This window comes from Nothobranchius furzeri, chromosome 1 (assembly GCF_043380555.1).
Source record: "Nothobranchius furzeri strain GRZ-AD chromosome 1, NfurGRZ-RIMD1, whole genome shotgun sequence".
Lineage (NCBI taxonomy): Eukaryota > Metazoa > Chordata > Actinopteri > Cyprinodontiformes > Nothobranchiidae > Nothobranchius > Nothobranchius furzeri.
The window spans coordinates 107530351-107546416 of record NC_091741.1 but is presented as its reverse complement, the minus strand read 5'-3'; the positions used below and the strand labels follow the sequence as shown (position 1 = coordinate 107546416).

At 50.3% G+C, this 16066-nt stretch overlaps 1 protein-coding gene across 1 annotated transcript; it reads right to left on the bottom strand.

The window, feature by feature from the left end:
* Window positions 1-776: 776 nt before the first annotated feature.
* Window positions 777-3407, bottom strand: ndufc1 (NADH:ubiquinone oxidoreductase subunit C1). Its single transcript, XM_015966334.3, has 4 exons — window positions 3251-3407; window positions 1653-1756; window positions 960-1031; window positions 777-868 (listed from the first exon to the last, which is right to left on the bottom strand). Exons 1-3 carry the CDS (start codon window positions 3294-3296, stop codon window positions 972-974), a joined length of 210 nt encoding a protein of 69 aa, XP_015821820.3. The 5' UTR covers window positions 3297-3407; the 3' UTR covers window positions 777-868; window positions 960-971.
* Window positions 3408-16066: the final 12659 nt, after the last annotated feature.

Below are 16066 nucleotides of genomic sequence, written 5' to 3'. Positions count from 1 at the left end.
TCCATGAGTTAATTTTTTTAATTAATAGTTTTTTAATAATTCTGTTGAAGCCTGGTTTCACTGGTTAAATTTCATAGAATTTTTATTACGTTTGTCAGATTCGAGTGACTTCTGTGACCATTGTGGGTTTTTCTTTGATTGGCTGAAGGGTACCAACAGTTCTGTCCACGTCTGCAACAGAAAACCTCAGTCATGTTTTCGTAGGTTACTGCGCTGGATTGGTTTAAAGCTACAATACACTCTTATCACTTCCATTTTTATGGGTAGAAGCAATGCCAATCAAGATATTTTGGAGGAAGTATTTACCCTACGGGAATTCAAACGGACACTCTTGTCTTCATATAAAAACCTATTGACATGAATGTCCCCACTGGGGGATCAATAACGTGTTTCGATTCTCTTTAATTAAATTTAGTTCTAGAAAATGTGTAAAAACAGGAGCTCACACACTCCAGTCAGGATGGAGTTTGGAAATTTTTTTAAATAAAATGGAATTTTTTTCATCAGACCTGCTTTTCCTTCTGCTCAGAGCTCCGCCCAAAAACTGGAAAAACCTTTTCTAGAATCTGTTGAACAGCTGATGTTGACTGGAAAGCAGCACATCGCCATCTCCTGGTCAGAAGATGTGGAGACTCAAACTGCTCTACCTTACGGACATCAAGCCTACAGCTAGATATTTTCCTACTGTGTGTTTTATTTACTCTTTACTGTAGCTGTGTTGCTTTTCTAAGCAGGAATCAGGACTACAGGGCAACAAGGTATTCATGACTCAGCTGTTTAAACATGACAGACATTTATTTGAATTGAAAGAGTTTGGGGTGTAGGACAGAAGCACGGGTGAGTCCAGCAGACAGGACTGAGCAGCCTCCTGCAGAAGAACCACAGAACCATGTTTTATTTACACACAACAACGTGTCAAAACACCAGAAACTATGAATTGTAGCCGCGTCTCCATCTACCGTTAATGCGGGTTACTGAAGACCATTTCTCACTCTGTATTCGTGGACATCTGTGCTGTGCTGTTTGAAAAGCTGCAGAAGGAAGACAGAAAGAGACGCATCAGTTACACAACTTCTTCTCTGCTGAGGACAAACTTTCTGTGGTGGAGGGGTGATCCAATCCTGTCCTGTAGCTGGCTCTGGTGAAGTGCCCTTGGGCATGGCATTAGACAGTTTTTATGTGTGAGACATCTCTAAAAGCTTGGCGGAGCCTGGATGAGGACTGAGCCCCTTGGCTGTGTTAGTGCTGCTGGGAGGTGAAGGCCAGCTCCTTACACTCAAGTAGGTTTAGGGTCAGATAAACGCTACCTCTCTGATCAACATGAACAAGTTATCAACTCAACAAACTCATGCAAAACACAGTGTGTGAAAAACAAAAACCCATCCCATGATGCAACAGCTGGTAGCAGCAAACCGTACTGGAGGTCTGCTCCACTCCTCTTACAGCTCTGATGGTCCCTACAGCCAGGTTCTGGTCAGGACGATGACCACTGGACTCACGGTCCGCTCGGCTGTCCCACTGTGAGCTGATCAGTGAGTGTCTCTGCTTACCACAAAACCTTCCTCACACACCGGACCCGGTTAACCCGACCCAACTGTTTCAGCCAGCAGCACCATCAACCACAGCAAAGACAGTGTCTCTCTGTCATTTACCAGAGCCCAGAGGAATGCAGATGTTCCAAAGGCAAGAGCCACACTCAGCCAGTTCGGGTGGGTGTGATCGGTCCTGGTGCTGGTGAATGCAGATCTGGATCCAGCTATAACACACACACACACACACACACACACACACACACACACACACACACACACACACACACACACACACACACACACACACACACACACACACACACACACACACGTCAGAGTGAGTGAACAACACATATTTCAGCCCTTTATAAAGTTATCAGTAACATTATTATTATAACTGCTGACGTATAAAAGCAGAACCTCTAACCGGTGTTGTGCCAAAAAGCGACTGGTTGCCAAAAAATGATTAGCCACCGCGGGATTGCGCACGGTTAGGGTGATTGCATTTCTAGACGAAATTCCCCAGGATTTTGCCTCAAAAAACTGCATATCTAGCAATATGGACATTGAGAAAGCAGAAATAACCTCTTCCGGTACTTAAACAGATGTTTATCGCGGATATTAGTTTTTCCAGTTCGGAAGTTGTTTTAAGTGTTGCTATTTGTCTTAAACGTTCACAATGAGGATATATTAATCCTTTTTGCAATTTTTTTGCGGTTGAAAGATGGATTGTGGTAAGAACTGGCTTTCTTTATGTTACAGCCTTGATAGTAAAAAATAAATAAACAATGTAAAATGGCACCCTGTATTGACTGTAAACGTTGTATAAATGTAAATAAACAATTCTCCAGCGATTTGATTTTTTCCCCCTTCCTTTCTTTAGTCCACTTGACATGGAGCCACAGTTAACTAGTTTGGGAAACATTTTTACTTGAAAAATAGTATTTAAACTGATCAAGCTTTGGCTTTACAATGACACTGTGTAGGTTACTATCTATACATTACTTTGCTCTATTTAAAAGTAACAATATAAAAGCACTTCAGCACATAAAATTAGAGACTATACCCTCCTGTTTACCTATAAGAAACGCCTGAAAATATCTTTAAATTCTTTATTGATGATTTAATTTTAGACAACAAAAATAGCATTTTACTTGCCAAAAAGTGATTGAATCGCTCAGATTTTCATGGAGGCTAAAATTGACCAAATGAGGGTTTTATGTATTATCTGTTGATGTTACTGTACTCATACGGTCTACTGTATCATTAAACACCCCAAAAGTGGCAAAAATGATAATTTCCCTTGACAAAAATTGATTACAGTGTCCTGGTCACGTGTAAAGAGTTAAATTTACCTAAATATTACTTTATTTATTATCTCTTGATGTTATTATTGCCATCACAGGAGGATGGGTCTCTTCCACAACCATAAACACCCCCAAAATGGCGAAAAATGATAATTTCCCTAGCCAAAAATTCTGCTGCCAAATAAAAAGCCAGTTTTCTGACGAGTGGTGCATTACTACTCAGTTTACGTAAACCTGTTAAATAAATGACGTTTACCTCTATTCACTAATGAAACAGTCAGAACGGTCTGTGTATGCTAAGCTAAGCTAAGGTCAAGCTTAAAGAGAAACGCACCTTAGCGGTAAATTCTACTAAAATACGCCTCCTACAGAGCCCTAACTACTTCTCTGTGGCTGTCTCGTTAAACTTACCTCTGCTGTAATAAACACTTCGCGATAACAAGCGACTAAACGTCATTTTAGCTGGTTTCACTGAGCTACGTGATCCAGACTATCTGCGTTTGATTAAACGGTCTGGAAGAACCCACTCACACCCGCAGAGGGGGGAGCATAGGGGCGGAAGAGGTGTTGCTTTTTCCACCACCCAGCTCTGTTGTGCTTGTAAGAATTAGTGTTCATTTTGGTGACACATAAGTAAAGTTTATTCATATTATTCACAAAGAACAACAGAACAAATCATAAGGCCATTTGATGATGATATACCTAGGGAGAAGTTGGTGATTTTATTTAATGGAACTGCTGGGTGAGACTCCAAAAATTAAAACAGATTATAAACAAATTCAGTGATTTGGACTCCAACATTATAGGTTTACAGGAATCCCATCTTCCTGATGAAGATAATTTAGGAGTGAAGCGGAGGTGGAGGGATGCAGTTTTCACAGCACCATTCACACCTGAAATCAGAGGAGTATCCCACTGCACTAATGTATCATTAGGGACTAAAGAGGAAGGTGTTTAACGTTTCAGGGCTCTCTAGTCTTAAATTTAACAAATATCTGTGGCCCATATGAGGATGATAGTAATTTTTATGATGATCTTTTTCTTACTTTATCTCTTCACATCAGGCGAGAATTAACGAGCGCCTCTGCTGACGCCTACTGTTTTCCAACCCTAGCTGTGAGTGTGTGTGTGTGTGTGTGTGTGTGTGTGTGCGTGCGTGCGTGTGTGTGTGTGTGCTGATATCAGAAACTGTGCCGATCCCTCTGCTGTTTTGTAGACCAGTTCCTTATGGTGTCTGTGTACAAGGCTGTTGCGCTGGTTGTTGGAAGTGATGAGTAATTAAGTGACAGTGTGACGTAGATCTGTCAGGATTTTCTAATCCTAGAGTTTCGCCGCCTGTTTTCTATCAGAGGCTGATGCAGGAGATACATTGTTCAGCATGAATGAGTACACCCCACTATATCGGTCAGAAAACCTTTAGTTTCCTTTCAGAATCAACATTTTCTAGGAGACACCAAACTACAAAATACTCCCACTAATGTGGACCACTGATTGCAAACAAGATTTGTTATTTTTCACACTGTCATGGAAATTTTATATTTCATTACTTTAGTCGTATTAACAGATCTATTAAGTGAATGTCCTGAAAGCATTTACACACACACACACACACACACACACACACACACACACACACACACACACGCATACACACACACACACACACACACACACACACACACACGCACACACACACACACACACACACACACACACACACACACACACACACACTCTATCCACTCCCATGCCTCTCTCATCTCTTTGCTTAAATAAACTCTGTGACCTGCTGTTCAGGACATTTGCCCTGCGCACTTGCCACTACATCATGATTTGGATGTATTTCTGCCTCATTGTTCCTTGTCCCTTTTCTCTTCAACTCCAGGAAATGGGTTTATTGATAAACCTATTGATAAAATCCTTGATATAATTTGGCCCTTTGAGAGCCAGGGACCCGTCACCTCGCAGCACCAAGAACCAACGCAGGACTGTCGACAACCTAAATCTCCTCCAGCGCTGAGTTTTGCTGGGGGGTCGGTGTGAGGGTCTTGGCATCGCTAGGAGGGATGCGGATCCACGAACCCAAGTCCTGATGTGGAGAGATTTGGTGAGACAAGTGTGTTGTTTGTTCGTTTGTCTTTGTGGTACCGAGAGAAAATCCGAGGTGACCAGAGAATAAAGTGGTGTCGTCCGCTGTAAATAGTATTGTTTTGATGGGTTCTTTTGAATGCTGTCTGTATTTGGCTTGGTTTTGCGCATTTTAGCCGAAATTAGAAATGAAACTCTGGTTTAAGAAATAAAAGTAAACTGGTATGATAACTATTGAGATTCAAATTTTGGTGTTGTCCGCTGGAAGTGATGTTTTGACAGATTCTCTGAATGCTGTCTGAGTTTGGCTTGGGTTTTTCAGCGTTTTAGCCGGAGAAATAGAAACATGCTCTAGTTATCTGTGTTGTTGTTTGTTGTCTTAGATTTTGTCTGCTTTAACTGTTGTTCAAATGAAGGAGAGAGTGTCTGTTCTTGCTTATTCTTGTAGAAAGAACGATATTGCAACTCACTGCACATGTCTCAAGTTGGTGGTCAGACTTTTAAACTGGTTGGCTGATAAGTGAGTCCCGCAGTGTTTAGACACACAGTTGGGGGGCGGATTCGTAAGCCTAAATCTGACCGCATGCCGATGAAGAGACAGTGTGGTATCTATATGGGGGAATAAGAACTCACAAAATATCTTTTGAGTGAGTATTGTACATTGATGGAAATGTAAATCCAGGAAATATGGAAATCTGAAGAAGAGTGATCTGAAGATAATCAGAGGATTGATGGAAAACATGATTTTGATAACTGCTGACGTGTCACAAATGTATTATGCTTACGAGGAAGCACAGAGCGGTGGAGAGAAAAAAGGGTTGAAGATGTGAAACAGAGAGAGAGCATCGCCAGGCTCAAAGAAACCCAAACAACAGCTTCTGTGCTCTGAGCAAATAAGGTCTTATCAACTGAGGCCTGAAGGTAACTTAAACTAGAACACAATGATGAAAAATTAACTCCATGATGCAAAGTGGTCATTACAGTGCACGGGTTCTCAAAATTGTAATTTACTTATTCGTTTTTTGCTATTAAGCACAGCTGTTGAAGACTTCATTGCATTGAGCCCCTCTATGTGCACTTCAGTAAGTCCAGCCAACATATTTCATGTTCACAATGCACTCTGTCCACTGTGGTGGACATGTAGAAAAATTATTTGCAAATTATTAAATGTTACAAAAAATATTTGTTGAAATTTGTTTCATTCACGCCTGAGGATAAATGAAAGACGTTGTGAAATAATCATGGTTGAATATTTCATAATTCATGCATCAAAGGGTTAAGCACTGACCAAATATTTAATTTCTGGTGTCTAACACCATATTGGAGCAGGAGGAGGGAGACTAGGGGTCTTAGCACACCTCTGTTGTCACTTGGCTTCCTGGGGCTGGAGGCTAGGAGGGAGATCTGGCCGTCTGGTTGGGGTCTGGGGTGGTGGGTTGCTGTGCTCAGCGTTGGGCGGGGGAGCCTGCTCATTAGCACCCCAGCAGAAAGGGTTGAACTCATGGAACCGGTAATGGTTGTACCCCATGTGCAGCAGTACCGGGACCAGAGTGAGTAGGGTGTGTATGGGGAGCATGAGTGGGTGTCTAGCGTGCATTTTTGCAAGTCTTTGGTTGTATGTGTATGTGTGAGCATGAGGGAGGGAGTGTGTGACTGTGTTTGTGTATGACTGTATAAGTCAGGTGGGGCCTTTGACTCCTCCCTTCTCCTGGGACTTCTTGTGATGATACAGATTTTCATTTCCCCTCTCCCTGCCACATCTGGTGTGGAGTGCGGTGCCTTGGTCTGCCTGGGTCATGGCTCCCGGGTCAGGGAGTTTACGATTTTTGGCATCTGCCTGACCAATCCCGGTGGCTGCCTGGTGGGGTCTGGGTCCCTGGGCTCTGCTGGGTCCCCAGCGGGGGTGGTCGCCCCGTGTCAGAACTCAAGTCCCCAAACCAGTCTCTCCCAGCTAGCCGGCCTCCACCACGGACCACAATTCCCAACATGCCCCTCGCGGGGATTCCCTCCACGTCACACCTATGTCATGAACCGCGCCTATATACAGAGGTCGTCTCCCCAGCTGATCACTCAGTCATCGTTTCTTCGAATCCATGATCAGAGTTACCAATCTACCGATCCACCTCACAAACTCTCTGCTCACAGTAAGTGGTCTTACTTACTTCTGGAAAACCCAGCACTTCCGTGTCCCTTTGTTGACGCTCGAACGCTCGGGGATTCCTAGATTAAATTGCGAGCCGGCGATTCACCGGCGCTCTCACTTCCGCGTCTGTGAAACCACGCTCTCAACAAGCTCAGCTCCCGACCCTAGCCGATCAGTCTGACAGGATGACTGAGTCCGTGAACCCAGAGGAGTTTGAGCAAATGAAGAATGAGATTATTCAGCTTCACGCCTTGGTCGACCTACTCAACACCAAGGTGAACTCTCTGACCGACCTCGCTCTTCAATTATCCACAACCATCAACACTCTTCAGCAGCAAGCCCTCGCCCCACCTAAGGCAGAGCCGCACTTCAGCCTACCTGAAAGGTGGAATGGAGAGGTTGGGAGCCCAGATGCTTTGCTCGCCTCCCTCGACATGCAATTCGAGTGCCAACCAGACCGCTTCCCCACGGCCCGCACTCAGGTTGCGCACCTCACCCCCCTGCTTTCTGGACGCGCTCAGGAGTAGGCCGCGGCTCTCTATAATGCTAAATCCCCTGCCTGTAATGACTATGTTGCTTTTGTGGCTGCCCTCAGGAAGACCTTCGTTCCACCCAGTAGCGAAATGGGTACTGAAGCACGTCTCCTTAAGCTCTGTCAACGGGAACGCTCGGTGTGCGCCTATGTGTCAGAGTTTTGTACCATATCAGCCAAGCTACAGTGGGATGACTCTGCCCTTCGGGCCGTCTTCTTGGAGGGGTTGGCCCCCTACATCCGTGACGAGATGGCAGGAAAAGAACAGCCCCAGACCCTGGATGAGGTTGCCGACCTGGCGCTGCGCGTCGACCAGCAGGTTCTGGTTCGACCCAGGTCCTCCGCTCGCCCACTCAGAGCTCCTGGACCCCTTCCTCGTCCACCAACGCCAGCCCTTGGACCCTCTTCAACCGAGGAGCCGATGCAGCTAGGCCACCTTCCCCCGGAGGAGAGACAGCGACGGTGGCGCGAGGGTCTTTGTGCCTATTGTGGCTCTCCCGACCACCGGCGCCTGGACTGGCCATTACGGCCAGGAAACGAAGGGACCCGCTGAGTATCGGGGTAGCTCAGCCCGGGTCACCCTCTGCCCCCGTCTCTTCCCACCGACTCCTCCTCCCTGTCACCCTCGTTCGTGATGAGACCTCGCATCAGCTGCATGCTCTGGTGGACTTGGGGCCTGCCGACAACTTCATGGATGTGGATCTGGCTAAACGCCAATGGATCCCCCTGACTCCCCTGGAACGAGTAGTCCCTATTACCTCGGTGGACAGCATCCTCTCCAGCCCTATCCTGTCCAAGACCGAACTCAGCCACTCCAGATGGTCCTCCAAGGCCACTGGGAAACCCTCCATTTTCTTATCATCTCCGCTCCCTCCTCTCCTCTAATTCTGGGGTTCCCCTGGCTTCGTCTCCACGACCCCCAGATTTCCTGGTCCCAGAACCGCCTTTTAGGCTGGGGGACCCAGTGCCAGGCCCACCTCTCTCCTCCCCCACCCATGGCAGACCGCCCGGCTGGTGGTGCTGGACCTCTACCGCCCAATCTACCACTATCCTATCGAGACTTGGCTGCAGTCTTCGATAAGCGACGCACCACCGCGCTGCCGCCTCACCGCCCATATGATATGGAAATCAAGCTGCAACCAGGAACCAGTCCTCCCCGTGGGCATCTTTTCTCTCTCTCTTCCTCCGAGTCCAGAGCTATGGAGGAATATATCAACCAGGCCCTCCAGCAGGGTTTCATCCGACCCTCCTCTTCCCCGGGTGCTGCAGGCTTCTTCTTTGTGAAAAAGAAGGAAGGTGACCTTCGTCCCTGTATAGATTATCGGGGTCTGAACAAGATCACCATCAGGGACCGCCATCCCCTGTCACTCCTCACGACCGCTCTGATCTCCATCTTTCAGGCACAGATCTTCGCGAAACTGGACCTCCGGAGCGCCTACAATCTGGTCCGCATCAAAGCCGGGGAGGAGTGGAAGACCGCTTTCATCACACCCACTGGTCATTGGGAGTACCTGGTCATTATAAATAAAGCTTTGACTGATTGATTGATTGATGCCCTTCGGGCTGTGCAATAGCCCCGCCGTATTCCAACACTTCATTAATGATGTCCTCCACGACATGCTGGGCCGGTGGGTGTTTGCCTACCTGGATGACATCCTAATTTATTCCAAAACCGAGGCAGAACACCTCCACCATGTCCGTGCCGTCCTCACCCGGCTCCTTGACAACAACCTATACTGCAAGCCCGAGAAATGCTCTCTTCACCAGTGGACCATCTCATTCCTGGGTTTCATGATTTCTGATCAGGGCATAACCATGGACCCTCAGAAGGTCCCGGCGGTCGCTGACTGGCCTCTTCCTACGAGCCTGAAACAGCTGCAGAGTTTTCTGGGCTTCTGCAACTTTTACCGCCGCTTCATCAAGAACTTCAGCACCATTGTGGCACCTCTCACCTCCTTCACCCGGCCAAGCCCATCCGGCCAACCATTCCGTCTCACTCCAGACGCCATTCGGGCCTTCCGCTACCTGGTCACCCGGTTCACTTCGGCCCCTATCCTCCGCCATCCGGACCCTACGGAGCCTTTTGTGGTCGAGGTCGATGCCTCGGACGTCAGTGCTGGTGCCATCCTGTCCCAAGGCAGGCCCGATGACAGGCTCCATCCCTGCGCCTACTTCTCTAGGAAGTTTTCCACCACCTCGCCAGGCCCGCTGGGCCCTCTTCTTCGAGCCCTATGAGTTCCATCTCGCCTACCACCCTGGAACTAAAGACCAGAAGGCGGATGCCCTCTCACGTCAGTTCACACACTCCACGCCCATGTCCGAGCCAGCACCAATTCTCCCAGAGCACTGTTTTCTGGCCCACCTTAGGTGGCCATTGGAGGAGGCTATCCAGAACGCCCTCCGGGACGACCCCGCACCTCCAGAGACCCCCGCGGGTCGTCTCTATGTCCCTACGTCCTGTCGCAGCGAGGCACTCTCCTGGGCCCACTCGTCACACCTGTCTGGCCACGCTGGGTTCTCTCGACCTCTTAAGTTCCTCCAACGAGCTCTCTGGTGGCCTTGCATGGCGAAGGATGTAAAGGAATACACCAGCGCCTGTGACATCTGCGCCTGCTCCAAGACATCCAGCCAGGCCCCTCTTGGTGTCCTCAGACCTCTTCCGGTGCCCAGCCGTCCGTGGTCCCACGTGGGTCTGGATTTTGTGACAGGACTCCCACCAGTTAACAACCTCGACACGGTCCTCACGGTCACTGACCGGTTTTGTTTTGTTTCCAGGTCTCCCTTCGGCCCGACGCATGGCGGTACTATTCCTGGAGAATGTTGTGCGCCTTCACGGCTTCCCTGTCGATGTGGTCTCCGACCGGGGTCCCCAGTTTACGGCCCGATTCTGGAAAGCCTTTTGCCACCTCATGGGAGCATCGGTCAGCCTATCCTCAGGCTATCACCCGCAGACCAATGGTCAGATGGAGCGGGTTAACCAACAGCTGGGTCGGGACCTCCGGTGCTTTGTCTCAGCCCAACCCTCGCAATGGCCTAAATACTGTCATGACTCCCATCCTTCACCCTCCTCCACTTCCTCATTATACCTCCTCATTCAGCTCACCTTGTCCTCTCACCAAGCTCCAGCCAAGCCCTGTTTTCCCCAGCAACCTCTGTCAGCTTCAATCAGCTCCATTCATTCCACCTGCTCCTGTAATCAGCCTCATCCCATTCACCTGCTTCCCCTGCTATAAAAGAACCAGCCATCCAGTCAACCGATGCCAGATTATTACAGCCTTGTCAGTAGTTCTCCAGCCATCCACCCTGCCTGATCTTTGCCTCTGGACCTTGTTTTTTGCCTGACCCCTGCCTTGCTCTCTGCCTGCCACTTTGACCTTAGCCTGCCTCTGAACCTGCCTCAGCCTTGCCCTCCAGGTACCTCTGCTTTCAATAAAGACTTTTTATATATATTTTTACTGTGTTGGCGTCTTCACGGGTCTTCTGAGTTCTGTTTGTGACAGAATAATCTGGCCAAAAATCTGACCCAACGCTGACACAGCACTTGGGGTGTTTTTTTCTTTTTTTTCATCGTACCTGTCATGGAGGATCTCACGCTCCTGGAGTTTATGGAGCTAGAGAAGGAGCAGGAGTCACCGTTCTGGGGAATGCGGCTGGCCATCAGGCCAGAGCCACGCAGAGGCTCCACTCCTCTGTCCAGGCCTGCTGCAAACGTCTTGTGCAGGGGTTCATGACCACGCCGCTCCAGCCTCAAACCCCTCCTGTCAGGTCACGACGGCGGCGGTCCCGGAGGTTTTCTGGAGCTGATAAGAGGATTAATCCTTCTCCCGTGCTGGTGTCGGCGGGTTCCACGGACGGCACCTCATGTTCTGCTTCTGGACCGGTCCCGACGGAGGAGATTGTTCAGGGGATGATGCAGATGGTCGAGGAGGCTGTGTGGGAGGTCTTTGCCAAGCCAACCTGCCCCCACTTACGTCTGCGGGCGGCTGATAGGTTAAATGTCATCTTCTCCACCCATCCAGAGTTGATAGCAGTCCCAGCACTTGGTAATTACTACCTTTATGTCCGGAGGGTATATGGGTCTGCACTGAAGGATGTCGCCATGGAGGGTCTGACCTGCTGTGAGAGGTGGTCACCTTCCCCAGAACCCTCCAACGTGTCGCATCCTGCTCCGGCGGTGGTCCCGGTGGACGCATCGCATCCTGCTCCGGCGGTGGTCCCGGTGGACGCATCGCATCCTGCTCCGGCGGTGGTCCCGGAGGACCCATCGCATCCTGCTCCGGCGGTGGTCCCGGAGGACCCATCGCATCCTGCTCCGGCGGTGGTCCCGGAGGACCCATCGCATCCTGCTCCGGCGGTGGTCCGGGAGGACCCATCGCATTCTGCTCCGGCGGTGGTCCGGGAGGACGCATCGCACCCTGCTCCGGCGGTGGTCCGGGAGGACGCATCGCACCCTGCTCCGGCGGTGGTCTCTGAGGACGCATCGCACCCTGCTCTGACGGTGATCTCGGAGGACGCATCACACCCTGCTCTGACGGTGATCTCGGAGGACGCATTGCATCCGGCTTCGACGGATGAGGTCCAAGAGGCCCCGGTCCCGGCCCAGCCTGTCCAAGGGGCTCCGGCCCAGTCTGTCCAAGGGGCTCCAGTCCAAGGGTCGACGCCTCCAGGCTCTGAAGAGGACCTCTCCTGCCCCTGCTCTGAAGAGGACCTCTCCTGCCCCTGCTCTGAAGAGGACCTCTCCTGCCCCTGCTCTGAAGAGGACCTCTCCTGCCCCTGCTCTGAAGAGGACCCCTCCTGCCCCTGCTCTGAAGAGGACCCCTCCTGCCCCTGCTCTGAAGAGGACCCCTCCTGCCCCTGCTCTGAAGAGGACCCCTCCTGCCCCTGCTCTGAAGAGGACCCCTCCTGCCCCTGCTCTGAAGAGGACCCCTCCTGCCCCTGCTCTGAAGAGGACCCCTCCTGCCCCTGCTCTGAAGAGGACCCCTCCTGCCCCTGCTCTGAAGAGGACCCCTCCTGCCCCTGCTCTGAAGAGGACCCCTCCTGCCCCTGCTCTGAAGAGGACCCCTCCTGCTCCTGCTCTGAAGAGGACCCCTCCTGCTCTCAAGTTCCCCAGTCTGAAGTTCCCCAGTCTGAAGTTCCCCAGTCCCCTCGTAGTCGTGGTCCAGTTTCCCCTCGTAGTCCTCGTCCGCCAGTGTCCTCTGTCACCACACTCCTACAGTCCCGGCTCCTGGTTCCCCGTCGCCGGCCCCCAAGACTCCCACGGTCCCGGCTCCTGGTTCCCCGTCGCCGGCCCCCCAGACTCCCACGGTCCCGGCTCCTGGTTCCCCGTCGCCGGCCCCCCAGACCCTTACGGCCCTCCTTCCTGGTCCCCCTCCTCCCGCCCTGCTCTGGCCCTCCTTCCTGGTCCCCCTCCTCCCACCCTGCTCTGGTTTCCTGTGGGCGTCTGGTATCCGCCCTTGAGGGGGGGGGGGGGGGGGGGGGGGGTTCTGTCATGACTCCCATCCTTCACCCTCCTCCACTTCCTCATTATACCTCCTCATTCAGCTCACCTTGTCCTCTCACCAAGCTCCAACCAAGCCCTGTTTTCCCCAGCAACCTCTGTCAGCTTCAATCAGCTCCATTCATTCCACCTGCTCCTGTAATCAGCCTCATCCCATTCACCTGCTTCCCCTGCTATAAAAGAACCAGCCATCCAGTCAACCGATGCCAGATTATTACAGCCTTGTCATTAGTTCTCCAGCCATCCACCCTGCCTGATCTTTGCCTCTGGACCTTGTTTTTTGCCTGACCCCTGCCTTGCTCTCCGCCTGCCACTTTGACCTTAGCCTGCCTCTGAACCTGCCTCAGCCTTGCCCTCCAGGTACCTCTGCTTTCAATAAAGACTTTTTATATATATTTTTACTGTGTTGGCGTCTTCACGGGTCTTCTGAGTTCTGTTTGTGACAAATACCTCCTCTGGGCAGAGCTGTCCCACAACATTCACACCTCTTCAACCACTCAGATGTCCCCTTTCGAGGTCTGCTAATGGCTACCAGCCCCTGGTTTTCGCCCACCAGGAGCCCAAAGTGGTTGTGCCGGCCACGCAATCCCTGGTGAGGCGCTGCAAGAACGCCTGGATCAAGGCACGAGCTTCTATCACCCAAGCCAACACCCGTTATGCTCGCCAACATCTCCGCTGACACCGTCCTGGTCCCTCCTATGTCCCTGGGGATAAGGTCTGGGTGTCCACCGTGGACCTCCATTTCCGTGCTGGATCCAAAAAGCTCGCTCCCCGGTTCCTCGGGCCTTACACGATACAGAAAGTCATCAACCCAGTCTCTTACCAACTGCGATTACCGGTGTAACGGAATAGAGTGATGTAACTATCTAGAGTTGTATTTTAATACACTGTAAGTAGATCACTTGTAATAATCAGAAGATAGGCTGTTTTTATCAACAGGGAGTTTAATTAAACACTCTGTATTGACTTTGAGACAAGAAAAGAGAGAGAGTTGGGATCGTTTGAGAATCTTTAATTTCTTAATTATAAATTCTTAACAATCTACCAGGACTAACTCTGTGATGGATGAAAATGGATTTGGATGTTGTGTTGGTGCGTGTGTGTGTGTGTGTGTGTGTGTGTGTGTGTGTGTGTGGTTGGTTCAGACTCCTTAGGCTGACGTCATTGAATCTGGTCGTCTTTGTTATGACTAGATATCACGAGGCTTATAAAGTGATGACATGAGCTGCTATTTTGCCGTGTACGTACCCAGTGGGGGGCCTCCCAGGTAGATCAGGAAATGCCAGGTCCAAGAACCTCGGATGTGTACTGGAGCTGTTCGGAGCTGCGGTCGCAGCACGTCAAAGCCCGTCTGAAGGGTCGACCCCGGTACCAATCGGCAGCGTCAGCAGGTGCTCTTATTTTGAAAGGATGTCGTCTGGTTGTTAAACGACGAAAATCTCCAACTTCACAGTTCTTAGTTTAAAGAAGAAAACACATCTGGCCAGGCTGTGCTTTTCTTTGGGATGACGGTGACTAGAACTGAAGTCAAAATGGAACTGAGCTTAAAATGGCGTTGCCTTAATTTATATCTCTGAATTGTTGATAAGTTTTAGTAAAGCGGATTGGACACTTTAAGTCAACACGCCAGATTCTCCTGCGGCAGCCGAAAGCTCTGATTGGTTGGAACAACATGTCATGCGTTTCTATGGAGATGAGGATCAGTCTGTCTGTGCAATAGTCCTGTTTTCATTAAACACATAAATCATGACATCTTTATTCCACAGATCATTCACTTGATTATTATTGATCAACATATGTTTTGCTTAATTTTTTTAATCACAAATAAAGTACTTTGATTAAGTAAAAGCGTTCTTCTTCTCCTTCGGACTCTTCTCCTGGAATGTAAACAGTCTGAGGAACACCCGACCTTGGCTTTTATACACGGGTGTTACTGTGTACAGGGGCAGCTGTGTGGAGCTGAAAATTCCGAACTTCATAACCTTACACCGGCGACTCTCCGCATCCATCCCACCTTCCACGTCTTCCGACTCAAGCCCTTTGTGGAGTCCTCCCTGCTTCCGCCTCCGGCTTCGGCGCCTCCGCCTGCCCGCTTCCTCGATGGTGAGCCCATCTATACTATCCGGCGCATCCTGGACGCCCGTCGCAGGGGTCGGGAATGGCAGTACCTTGTGGACTGGGCGGACTACGGCCCGGAGGAACGCTCCTGGGAACCGTCCCACTCCATCCTGGACCCGGCCCTGATCACTGACGTCTGGGACCGCTGGGGCCGCCCTGGGACTTCAGGATGGGTCCTGTCAGAACTCAAGTCCCCAAACCGGTCCCTCCCAGCTAGCCGGCCTCCACCACTGACCACAATTACCAGCATGCCCCTTGCAGTGATTCCCTCCACGTCACACCTATGTCATGAACCGCGCCTATATACGGAGGTCGTCTCCCCAGCTGATCACTCAGTCATCGTTTCTTCGAATCCATGATCAGAGTTACCAATCTACCGATCCACCTCACGAACTCTCTGCTCACAGTAAGTGGTCTTACTTACTTCTGGAAAACCCAGCACTTCCGTGTCACTTTGTTGACGCTCGAACGCTCAGGGATTCCTAGATTAAATCGCGAGCCGGCGTTTCACCGGCGCTCTCACTTCTGCATCTGTGAAACCACGCTTTCAACAAGCTCAGCTCCCGACCCCAGCCAATCAGTCTGACACCCTGGGTCCCGGGTCATTGGGTCCCGGGCTCGGCCGGCTAGGGGTGGGAGGATTAAATAAAGCCATTTTTACAAAACAATGACGTCGATTTGCCGCAACGCCGTGGCAGCATCAGGGAGCCTACTTTGTTTATAAGTGGTCACACCGTGGCGATAATGTGGCACCATCGTGTCCTTTTTTCTAAAAGATTAGGCCATGTCGCTATTAATGGGGTATGGGGTGGTCTCTGCGCTGCTAAGGACTTCTGTTCATTTTGGACA